The sequence below is a fragment of the Elgaria multicarinata genome, chromosome 2, assembly GCF_023053635.1.
Source record: "Elgaria multicarinata webbii isolate HBS135686 ecotype San Diego chromosome 2, rElgMul1.1.pri, whole genome shotgun sequence".
Taxonomy (NCBI): domain Eukaryota; kingdom Metazoa; phylum Chordata; class Lepidosauria; order Squamata; family Anguidae; genus Elgaria; species Elgaria multicarinata.
In genome coordinates this window covers 25,789,879-25,802,602 of record NC_086172.1, presented here as the reverse complement: position 1 = coordinate 25,802,602, position 12,724 = coordinate 25,789,879, and the positions used below count along the sequence as shown (strand labels likewise).

Here is a 12,724-nt window from a genome sequence, read left to right as displayed (position 1 = left end):
GATGGAATCTCGCAGGAGGCTGCCTTTGCCGGGGGATGGAGAGACGGAGGAGGAGGAAGGGAGGACTCTCAGCAGGGGGGAAGTTGACTTTTCTTTATACATATAGGTTTTTTTCCATGCAGAGTTTAAATTATGCCTGATAAAAGGAGTTTCGTGGCTGTTTCAGTTCTTTCAAACCCTCCTGGCTTCCTCCCAATTAAATGAGGTTTGTCAAAGCCACAGGGCTCTGCTGCTGCCTGAGAGGCAGACAAGCACTTCCTGCAGTGACATCTCAAATCCCCGAGGGAGGAGATGAAAGGGCCCAAGCCAAAAGACAGGAAAAGAAGGAGTGAGAGAGGGAGAGGGGGGAAAATAGGTACAGAGACAGAAAGGCAGAAGGAGAAAGGTGGGGAAGGCAGGCAGGCAGGCAACAGATTGGCACACAACGTGTCACTCTCCGAGACAAGACTGATCATTTCCGTATGAGGAATGTATTTCCAGTCCCCCTGGGTTGGCATGTAAGTGTGTTTTTACGGTGGGTGATATTCCAGCCCTTTTTCTGGCAGGGAGTATCGGGGCCTCGTGGACAGGAAACTGCATGATGTTATCATGGCAACCAAAGTGTTGGGACGCAAATCAAAGCCCTTCCGACAGAAATAGTTACAATTTCTGATTCAGCAAGCTCATATTCATGAGGGATTCACTGGGGTTGCAAGAAGAAGTGATGATGATGATGATGATGATGATGATGATGATGATGATGATGCAATTTCTGGATAACTCCCATGATATTATTCACCTCCATTTTCACAGCCGCGTAACACATTTTGGCTCCAATGTTACTGGAGCCAATGTAATCCTATCAGTCTAGATGCAGTTTAGATGCAGTGAGAACACTAAAGGAGGCTGCTGCGGGTGATTAGCTTCTGTATGCTCAGGAACAATTTTGAAGCAGGAGAGGGTAAAAGAATTAGTTTGTTATCTCAATCTAATAGCTTAGGCTGCAAGGAGAGTATGTGAGAGAAAGTGTAAAGAGCATTTCTACTGGGTGGTCTTTTTTATCCTCTGGCTGTTATGAAATCATTATAGCTTGGACCCCTCATTCTCATAAATTGCCAGTGTGCTTATAGCCACAGAACAGTCTCCAAAAGTTGCTTCTCATTAAAAAAAAAAAAGATATTTGGGGTGGGTGGGGGACGAACAATTCAAAGAACTAAAGTTTTTTTTTTAAAATGATGACATTTTAATGAGTATTAGAAAAAAATCTAGTGGTCAGATATTAACTACAGTAGACTGTGACCTGGTGTGCACATAACACTAACTCATGATTTATTTAACACATGTTTTGTTGCCCTACCCAGGATTTGTCTGGCAGACAATCGAACAAACCTCAGTTTTTCTTAGTCCCTGTCGTTGTTTTTTCCTCCTTCTTTACCAACACCCTCCCTGTATTTGCAATGTCTTTGGTGCACTGTAGTACTAGCATGTAGAACAGCTGGATTTTGTTGACCATTCTTGTCAACCTCCTCTGTAGCCTGACACAAAAGCCCATGAACAACCCATAGTTTTGGGTTTGCACATAATGACAACCCATGGTTTAAACAACCCAGAGCTCACAACCCAACAACAAACTATGTTCTCTTTCTGGATTGTTCGTGGTTAACAAACCATGTTTTTTTTTTAGTGCAGCCAGGTTCACACAACGTGACAACCCAGAATCCAATAACTCATACCATGGATTAGCATCATGTGCGAATCCAGCTGAATTGGGGCCAGCTATTTCTCCTTGGTTCTGCAAAAAGGTATGAGGAGGTGTGTAATAAGAGTAGAGTGTAAATCCCTTCCTCCTTAGCCTTACAGAAATCAAGCCCTAATTTTTGGTAAGGAGACAATGTAAATACTTCAATCTTTGCATTTTCTAGTTGAGGCTAACCACTTTTGGAAGGATTGAATTGTGATTAGTTATGGTCTCAACACATTGTCATGCATGTATTCCTATAAAAAAAGTGGTCAGGCTATAGAGGAGGCAGGCAAGAATGTTAAAAAAAAAACTATCAATAATTTCAACAAATTAAAAACTGTTTGCAAACATGCCAACTTGTAATGACTTCAACATATAACCAATGATCATAGGATTCAGCCAAGATCCTGCTATTGGTTGCAGTGCTATTATTCTAATCCATGGCTTATATTTCAGTAGACACTATGGGCCTGTTCAGACAACATGCTGAGCCATGGTTAGGTCGCTAACCCTTTTGTAGCAGATGGTTAGTGAGCATGTTTAAACTGTGGTTGTGTAGCCGCCATGGTTAGGAATGGTTCACACAACACGCTAAGTGATGGTTCACATGACACACTGAGCCGTAATGTTTAGTTCGAAGTGCTTTACCACCATGGCTTAGCGTGTCATCTGAACAGAGTCTGTGAGTCTGACTTATATCATTTGTTCAGAGAACCACTGGTCAGTGGGGGCTTGATGTGGTTACATTTCTCAAACAGGATCATTTTTAAATCATTTTAATATGTTGCCCCCTGCTTACAGTTGTGCCGGGGCAGAGCTCAAGAGTTTTCTCCGAAGGCAAGGTCACGTCCAAAGGCAAGACCAGTGGGCAGTTCCAAGTCCAAACACAGGGAGGTCCGAACCAAGTGCAGGTTAACAAGAGCGCGCGAGAAAGTAAAGCATCCGAGAACAAGCACACAGACATGGAACAGTATCCAGACCTGCCCGTCCGTGCGCAGGGCCCACCACCCCTTCCATTCCACGTGCGGCCAGCCCCAACAGTTCCGTTGCGCAAGCAGCTCCCTCCATTTGCACAGCAATGAATTAATTATTCCAGGGGTAAGCACGCAAATGAGCATAAATGCTCAATTCTGTAAGGGGGCAGGTTAGCAATTCATCCCCTGATGGGGAGCATGACACCGAGCAAGGGGGATCTGTATGTGGAAAAAGACTGCCACATATAGATTGATCCATCACTCACGGCTGCACATCCTGATGGGGTTGCTGTGCGAAGACCAGAGGCGCATACCCAGCGGTACACATGCAGTACACTGGCATGTACTTTGCTAAACGCTTAGGGCTCAATCCAAAGGCATCCTTGAGTGGCCAGAAGATTCCCCCTCCAGCTTCAGCCCACTGTGCCACATCCCCCGCCATGCCCAACGATCCCCCGGACCTTGGGAATGGCTTTTGAGAGGACAGGAGGCTGAAGAGGGAGGAGGACAGGTCTGTAAGCGGAACTCCATGCACAGATCTTAAAATCCAGCCCATTATTGGTGGTGTCAGCTATAAAAAGTTCCGGTCATGTGTTTGGGTCTGGGAGGACTGATTCCAGGCGCCTCCCTCTCATCTAGTGCTGTGACAAATGCAGAGGATGCGGGCATTGTGTTCAGGACACCGTGTGCAACCCAGTGATGCCTTAAAGGGTTTCTGGGTTACACTTGGCCAAAGAGGGTGTGCACAGTGGTGTTGGTGTTCCTTCCAGATGGCCTCTTCCCCCATTAGCTTGACTGAAAACAATAATAGTTTTCTGTTGGTAACTACTCAGTAAATGCCAAAGGCTGTAACAGCACAGGCCCGTGAATTGCGCTCCTCCTAGAAGGAAGCCTCCAATCTCAGAGGTTCCCGACTATCCAACGCCCTGCTGGGCTGTAGCCAGCAAGGTGGGAGAAGGGCAGAGATGGTTTGGCTTCTCTGTCCTCCTTTTTATATCCATTTTTTTCCTCTAGACAGGCACCCATCTGGAGGAGTCATGCTGGCTGGGACTGAGCTGTAGGATTTCTCGTATCCCTGCTTCTCTCCACTCCAACCGCCCACCGCAACGCCCCCTTTGCGATTTCGGGAAGCAGCTAGCGTGGTTCTTTCCATGGCAGCTGCAAGGAGTGGGGCCTTGCATCACAAAGTCCCCCCTCCCGAGGTCCTAGCAGTGCCTGTGACCCCAGGAGAGGGCCTGCGAACAATCCTGTGTTCCTGGGGGCATCTTCCCAGGGACCATAGGATGGCTCTCTAAGCTTCTTTCAGCGTCGGCCAGTGATTACTGGCTGTTGACACTCTCAGAATAAACCTTGGAATTGGTTAGGTATTCTGTAGTACTCTTGTGTGTCTGTTTTTAACTGTGGGTTTTACCGGAATAAGTGGGCCGTCACTCAAAGGGATGCTTTAGGGTGGATTCCTGCATTGAGCAGGGGGTTGGACTTGATGGCCTTGTAGGTCCCTTCCAACTCTGCTATTCTATGATTCAGTGGCAGAGCACCTGCTTGGCATGGAGAAGGTCCCAGGTTCAATCCCCAGCATCTCCAAGTAAGGCTAGGAAGGAATCCTGCCTGAAACCCTGGAGTGCTGCTGCCAGTCAGTGATGGCAACACTAGGCTAGATGGACCAATGAGCTGATTCAGGATAAGTGAGCTTCCCATGATCCTAAATTGGAACCGCCTTTCTGGCATGTATTACCACCACTACTGTATAAGTCAGGTTGCTATCTTTCCCCATCATGTAGAGAGAGAAGGAGCTGAAGGCCAGATAAAGTTACTTCTATTTGGTAAGCCCAGATCCAATTCCAGTATTGGATTGCCAGACCACACTGGCATCAGTGTATGCTAGTTCTGAGGTAACAAGGATCCCTTTTATCCCTTTCTGGCTAGTTTTTCAAACTATAATTAATGCCTCACCCTGACAGAATTCAAGCTGACCTCAAATGGTCTGTTCACCAGAGAAGCTGACTTTGATGTGAGATTTCCTCAAATAAAGACCCGGTAAAACAGTAAGTACAGTTAATTGTGGCTGTAAGCTACAACTGTTGATAGCGCCTACTTAAGAGTCCTCTGGAAGAAGCTGTCTGGACTCCTTGACTGGGTGATTTGCAGCATTAATTTGCAGCAAAAGCTGTAAACATCATTCATGATTGTTGCGCTTTCCACCCTGTTGATTCAAGTTTCATGATTCTGGAGCTCTGCTTAAATATCAAACAGCAGCAGCTTCTACCTGGTTCTGAGAGGCTCAACCTACATTTTGCGCAAACAGTAGAGATGGCGTTTTCTGCGGTGAGGGTCCCAAATATATTGTTTAACACCACTACGGGCGCAATCCTAAAAGGCTGATGAGATTCCTAGGCCCTGCTGGACTGAAGCCAGCAGGCAAGTGGAGCACCAAAGGTGTGTTTTGCCTCCCCACCCTCTGTGTTTGGTGATTTTCACTAAATGAGCTTTCAGTGCGTCTAGCGAGGGTGTTTCAGAGAGGGAGGGAAGGAGAGTAGAGGAAGCTCAGGAGATCTCGTATCCCGGTCTCTCTAGTCTTGCCTTTCCACCCATCAGAATGCCTCCTTTTCTTCTCCTCCTCTGATGTCACTTTTCCGACCTTGGAGTGGCAACAGCCAGCATGGTTCTCTCTGTGCCGGTTGCGAGGGGTCAAGGCCAGGACTCCAACTCCCCTTTCCATGGTTAGAACACTGTCTGTAGGACCTGGGTCTCCCTGGTCCCGGTCCAACACTCCAACCGCTACACCACACTCAAGGCTGGTGCTACCATTAGGCCAACTAGGCAGCCGCCTAGGGTGCAGACCTCAGAGGGGCACAGTACTGACCTTTAAGGGTCACAGTTTTATACAAATTGCCTGTTTAAATGTTGTGTTGCCAATGGCGGAGGTATGCATTATACCCAGTGCCCTTTAGTTCAAAACGATTTGTGTGCCAAAATATTTTCTTTTGTATTCGCGAAAGATAATCAAAAGGGGATTATTACTTATTCTTGCAATTTAAAATAAATTTAGCAGTTTTAAGTTTTGTGCTTTTTATATTTTTCTACAAAAATCTGTTCTTAAAAATCGAAGTTGGCATTTTGGGGGAGGGGGGTCTGTGTGTGTGTGCAAGGAGCTCGCCTTGCCTAGGGTGCAAAATAATCTGGCACCGGCCCTGGCCACACTGGCAGAGGCAAGATTGCAAGTGGCGTCTTTACGGTTCACAAACCAGTGTTGCAGCCGTATGCGATGCTCCCTAAGAGAATCCCTCAAAGCTTTAGAAGAATGTTTGTGCTCTCTCCGTGCATCACCTTCACCGGAGAGGGCTGGTTGGCTGGTTTGCTCTCAGGGATGCAGGCTGGGACATAGGAAGCCCTGCTGTGGTTGACAATCGCTGTGCAGAGGTAAATCCTCCTGCCACCCTCTGTGTATCAGCTGAGAGGAATAAAATAGAGATGCAGGGAAGAGGTTTCATGGGGAACAGAAGTTTAAAAGTTAACACTAAAGACAGTGACAAGCCAGCGTCCACAAGCTGAGGAACTCAATTAGTCTGAAAGACAACTATCTCATTATCTTTCGCCCCAAATGCTCTAAATATGTACGGGTATAAAAATTTAAAACAAACTCTCTCTATTGACTGTCTGGATGACGGCATTTCCCTTCTCATTTTCTTTAAACATCCACTTTCATATTTATTTATTCTAAGCGCAAAGCAGCTGCGATAATTAGACTGTCAGCTTCGGTAAGTTAATGAGGAGTCAGTGGAGTGGAAGCGTTTGCATTTGTGAAGATTGCCGAAGAGGAGAAGCTCAGTGCCTTCAGTTCCCTCTGTCTTTTTGTCTCTTTCTCTCTCTCTCTCCCTCTCTTTCTCTCTCTCCACCCCCTCACCCCTCCACTGGGTGGGAGGAAAAGAGCTTGGCAGCACATAGAAAGATTTGAATCCTTTTGATTAGCAGGCTGCATTCCCACTACTGTTATGCCAAATTACTCTTTTTTTCCTGGGCTCCTGGCATTTTAAAAAGAATTTCCAGATAAGAATTCAATGTGGATAGGAGCCCATGTGAGGGAATCCCAACTTTACTCCTCTACTCCTCCACATACACACAGTCAAACGGAAAAGGAAAACTTATGGAAGTTTCTGAACTATTTTATAGCATGAGATTAGGAAAAATATGGAGGCAGGATTACTCCACATTATGACTTTTAAAAATAAAGTAACCCAAAAGAGAATTACTTTTCTTGGAGGATCACCGTGACTGAAACATAGGCAGAAAGGAGGCCACCTAGGGCCTCTCACTGGGCAGCTTCATGCATTTATTGGATGTGTTGAAAAACCAAAGCGTAAGGGTCTAGGATCATGAGCCCCTCAAAGGGCCTTGCACAGTCACAGCTCAAGGGGGTAAAACGTTTATCTCCAAGCACTGATCTAGTGAGCCATTGAGCCAATGGGAGCAGACCAGGGGGGCTTCCAGACAGAGGGCTCCTAGCGCTACCCATGCATGAGTAAGGGGCATCGGGCTGCCATTCCGTCTTTTTCTCCTTAACAGATTTTCAGTGTGGTGAGGAGAAAGATGGGAGAAGTACTGAGAAAGCATGGGAGCGTTGTAAGTGTAAGACGATGAGGTCTGGACCCTCTCCCCCCTGTCAAATTCTGTGAATGAGGCAAGGTGATGGCACAACAAAAGTCTTGTCTGGAAGCATCCAAGGGTACAGTCAACAGCCAGGAACTCAAGTCTGGTGGGCTGCGAATTGTAGGACTTCTTTCTGTCTAAACGTGTGCCCTTAAAGTTTCAAGCATAAAAACAAACCATAGGTGAGGCACGTGGATGGATCAATAGTCCAGGGAAGAAAGGCTGGGGAGCAGGAAATAGCCTAAGATAGAGATGGTTGGATAGGATCCCAGGCTGGGAAGCATGGGCTGAAAGAGAGTGTGTGTGCCAAGCCAGGATACAGTGTTGCTCTGACAAAAGTCTATGGCTGGCCTTAGGACTGCCGCCAGTGTCCCATCAAGAAAGGCATGGACAGAGGTGACCAGGAGACTGGTAAGAGGAAACACAGCCCATCTCTGCTCAAAAAAACTGGCAGCTTAGTCTGATCAGCAGTTGCCTACTGGAGCCAAGAATAATGACTCAATAATTGTTCCCTACTCTGGGACAAAAGCAAGTGACTGACCTGTACTTCATTTATGCTGCCAGACTTACGAACACATGTCAGCCGTGCCCACAATTAGAATTTGCACATCTCACTGAGTGGAAGATGTTCAAATCCCCCTTCACACTCTACCTTGTGGGTACAGAAAACAAATTTGTGAGTCAAGACAGTTGCTTTCTGGCACTTGTAACATGCAACGCCACCTTTTGTCCTCTTGTTAAATTATGGGATTTTGTGACAACTAAAGATGCGTGTTCGTAGGGACTTTGCCAGTAAAGCAATTTACTGCTGGTTTACTACTAGAACATGTTTTTTTTTGCTGAACAGTTCCTATTATGATTAGTGATTGTTCAGTTTTAAATTACTATGGGAAGATCCAAGAGCAGTACCTATCCAAAAGGTAGCTTCCTCTATATCCAGGGGTGGGCTACTTGTGGCCAACCAGATATTTTGGCCTACACTTCCCCTCACCTATGCTGGCTGGAAGTTATAGTCCAAAACATCTGGAGGGCCACAGGTTGCCCACCCCTGCTTTATACTCGGCATAAAAGAATATAGGGTAGCCTCTGGTGTCAACCCCCCTGCCCATAATAACACAAATATTACTGAAATGGTGGTTTCCAATAAAACCCACTTCCAAGGCATTGAGGAAGAACTTCAAGCAATCTGGGGCAGGGCACCAGCTTAGTGGTTTGCTCCCAAGTGGGTTGGGATCCCATATAAATGGTTTACCCTCCCTCAAAACAACAGATGTTGGCCACTATCAAAGACAGCTTTGACCAGTACTCCCTTACCTTGTGGCCAGGCTGTTACTGATACTTTTTCTTGTTGTTTTTTTCTTTCATAGCACAGTCCATCTTCATAGCCCCTGGAGTGAAGCTGAAACCAGAAATATGTGACCTCTTTGCTCCGTATGAGAAGGGCCACCTCCAAATCAGTTCTAGCAAGTTTTGGTGAACATGGCAAAGGAATTATAGACTTCTTGGGTTGGGGGTTGATGTAAGGAAGGAAATGGATGGTGTTTAAGATCACAACAGAGACAATTGCTGACGCCCTCAATGTTTTAAAAGTGTCTGGGTTTACCATCATAAAATAGTAGCAACAAAAGCAGAGAAACTAACTATGGATGATAACTGTTGCATGATTTTATCTGTATGCCACCCTGAGATCCTAGTGATATAGGGCGGGATAGAAATGTTTAAAATAAATAAATAATAAGAAGAATGCAAATAGAAGGAATAACTGTTACACCTACTTATGGCATGATTTAGTTGTGTAACGATCATGCCAATAAGCAAGGGCTTTTAATAGGCAATTGTCTAGCCAGCAGTGGTGAGTAAGTATCAACTCTACATAATCAGCTTTTTTTTCTTCTTCTTGAAGTGTCTTTCTTTCTTTTAGGCCACAAATGACTAATAACTTCTGTGGATTTATTTATAGAGTTGCTAATGTCATTTGTCACCTCTATATTTATTTCCCTCCGTTGTGGGCTTGATTATTTGGAGATAAGCAAATTTGCCTTGGATAACTACGGTTTGATACAGTTAAGAGCAAGTGTGATTTTTCTTGTTCTCTCTGGATGAATTCTGATGAGAAATGCTGAGAGAATGTGCTGCCTGTGAAAGAACTCTGAGATGCTCCCACCAGCAGCATCCTGCTCCACATCAGAAGTCACGTAAGAGCACCTTTCCTATTGACATTCTGTCATTCTGTCAAGAATGCAGAGATCAAGGAGATTAAACACACGCTTCTGACTTACTGCAATTGCACGGGGGCCTTCCGCCGACAACTTCCACCACCAAAAATCCTTCATTGGATCCATGCAAAGCTCCCTTGCCACCCTTTTCTTTTCAAAAGCACATGTATTTTGGATGGAACAGAAGAAGTCCACTGAATGTAGCTAAATCGTCTGCCCACATTTCTAGCGCTTTGCTGGTGTGGAACCGTATAATGATAATCCCATTAGTGATGGCAGAAGGTCCCTCTAGGAAACTATAACAAATATTAAACAATTCCTTTTGTTGACTTTATCCAGAGAGCCATCTTCCCCGGAGGCTTTGCTCAACTTTAGACTAATCCCCTCCTTCCCACAGGAGTCCTTTTGTTGGGAAAGATCGGAAGCAAACCCCAGGAATGACAAGTCTGTCTCTAAGCCTTGGATCAGTTGCTACATTCTTAAAATTATCAGTCCCCATCTGTTCCGTTTGTCCCCCCATGCTCTGGTCCAGGGATCTCTCTATTAAGATTGTCGGATTTATCCTAAAGGTCCAGTAATCAGAATGCACGGTCAACATCTTGGTTGCCAAGTCAATCTTTCTGACATTGCTTGTTAAACAAAAGACAATGGGCAGCTTTGGGCAGCAATGGGTACCATTTCCTCTTTTATTGCTGCGATGTGCACTCAAAGAAGGCAGGAAGGCAGGCATGTACGTGTGGGCCCCTCCATCCTTCATTTTGCTAGCATGCACACTGGCATAAATTTGTCGTTGATTTAAGCATCTGAGATTAACTAATTACAAATTGAAGCAAGCTTGTAAGAACAATCTAAAAGTTCAGTGTATATAGCCATGTTCAATTTGAGCCATGATAGAAAATGTTTCATTAACATTTTTGTTTTCCATTAAAAAGGAAGAAATCAATCTTGCTTTTGTTTGACCTGAATTTACTTACAACCCAGTCTTGTCCCCTGCTGTAAATGCGGCTTGTGTACAGTGGCTTGTGCCGCAACTACGGCTGCAGCACCTTGTACGAGTTAAGCTCTATTCCTTCTCCTCTTTAAAGCCAAGGGGAAATATCCTTGTTACAACTCTTAGCTAGCAAAAGGTCCAGGCGTCCTTAGGAGCTGTGGACCTGCTTCAGAGGTTTTGGGACCTCCAGGCAAGAGGCCTGCTACAGTGTCGTCTCTCTGCCCTCAGTAGAAGTATTCCATTGGTGTTATTTCCACAATCGCTTATCCATCTTCCTCAGTGATTCCTGAGCGAGAGGGGAGAATTAGGATTCAGGTTGAGTCCAAGGCTCAGCACCAGAGGCCTTCATTCATACATCCCATTGCCTGACCTCAACAGCTATTTGTGCTGACCATGGCTCCCTCTGAATGTACTTGAATGGCATTCAAGGGACTGACTGGAGGCCATTCGGTTAACCCTTTTGCACTGAAGTAGTAAGCAGGAGTCCCCAGCCTTTTTGGCTTGGTGAGCACATTTAGAATTTTGAGTGTTATGGACGCTCTCACAAAATGGCTGTCATGTGGGTTGGTCATTCACCAAATGGCTACCACAGTGGGTGTGGCCAGTCACAAAACACCCAGTTTCCTAGAAAGCGAACTGGTGAGACTAAAACTAAAATACCTTGCCCAAGAAAAAGTACAGGGCAGAGGTGGAGTCTTGAGCTCTGAGACGCAAAGCCACCCTTTTGAACCCACAGTTTTCTGCACAAGCTGATGTGGCTCAGAAATAATTACCTTGGTCAAGAATGCCACCTGAGGCCCAGAGGCACTCTTGGAAATAAAGTAAAGATAGTGCTGGAGACCGCTGCTTTGCAGCAAGCAGTCTCCCAGTTTAAAATAAAATAAAAATCAAGAGGGACAGGGAGCCTGAAGGGCACAAAGAGAGGTGTCTGTGGGCACAGAAGTACCCTGGGCAATGCCAATGGTTGCTGTTGGCTCCAATGCAGGGAGGAGGAGCAGGTTTGGCTCCCGCATCTGAATAAGGAAATTAACATAGAAAGCCCTGAACATGGTCATATGCTCATAGCACTGGGCAAGGGGAAGTACTGGTGGTGGATAAGACCCTATGCTGCATTTCTCATGATCATAAGGCCTGTTATTGCTTTATTCTCTGTTGCACTTCATCCTGGAACCACAGAGAAAAATGTCTTGTTCTCATTACTGAAGTTTGAACAATTCAGTTTTATGTATTTTACCATTTTATTGTTGTTCCCCGCCTCAATCAGAATGGAGAGGCGGGTAAGAAATAAAATAATAATAATAATAATAATAATAATAATAATAATAATAATAATAATAATAAGAGTTCTTGAGAAAGAGCAAAACCTATCACCTCAGAGAAAATCAGAGGGGTCCCTCTAGTGAGGGTTATTCACAGATCACCTTACCACAATGTCATAATAAACCCACTAATTGGGAATTTAACTTTGTTCCAAAATAATTTGAGAATTGGCCCTGACTCGAAGGACTGTCCATAAACAATGTCACATGTCAAGATGGAGGGAGAGCATAGTGAAATTGTTGACAAAGGTTAAAACAGGTAAAACCTTCCTCCTCCAGTTTTTTTTTTTAAAAGGCTTCTAAAGTGGCATACTTAGTGGATGGTCCTTGAGTTACATGTATTGAATTTCTTATTATTTACAGAAATTAGCAGCTTTATTTCTTTTTACAAATGGATTTTCCCCTCCAGAAAAAACACACATCAAATTATTTTTCCATCTGTCACTTTTTTCTTTCCCCCCTTTTTTACACAGAGCAAATTTCATGGCCAATTTAAGAAACCCAAAAGGAAAAGTCAGCCTCAGATCTCCAGTATAAATGCTGACACAACTCTAGCCATAATGGCACAAGACGGGCAATATTCTTTTCTTAACACACACACACTCCACACACACAAAATTCCACACACAACCTGTGACTGCATTTGGAAAGCACAGATAAAAAGACCTGACTTGGATCATGTGAAGGTGTCACCTCAGTAATGATACCGGGGACAGAGATAAAAGTCCCCTCACTCTGGTCATGAGACACAGCTTCATTACTCTCACGGCGGGTGGTCTGTGGCTCTCAATGCTTGCATTTTATTTTATTTTATTTTTTATTTTTTTTATTCTCTGATAATGAGAAAATGTTTAAAC

General features: G+C 44.8%; 1 protein-coding gene across 1 annotated transcript in view; it reads left to right on the top strand.

The window, feature by feature from the left end:
- Positions 1-8,933, top strand: part of CDK15 (cyclin dependent kinase 15) — a 58,488-nt gene extending 49,555 nt beyond the window's left edge. Inside the window, exon 16 of the mRNA XM_063116188.1 lies at positions 8,709-8,933. Within this exon, the coding sequence (XP_062972258.1) occupies positions 8,709-8,818 (110 nt within the window). The 3' untranslated portion in view covers positions 8,819-8,933. The remainder of the gene's footprint in view (positions 1-8,708) is intronic.
- The last annotated feature ends 3,791 nt before the right edge of the window (positions 8,934-12,724 follow it).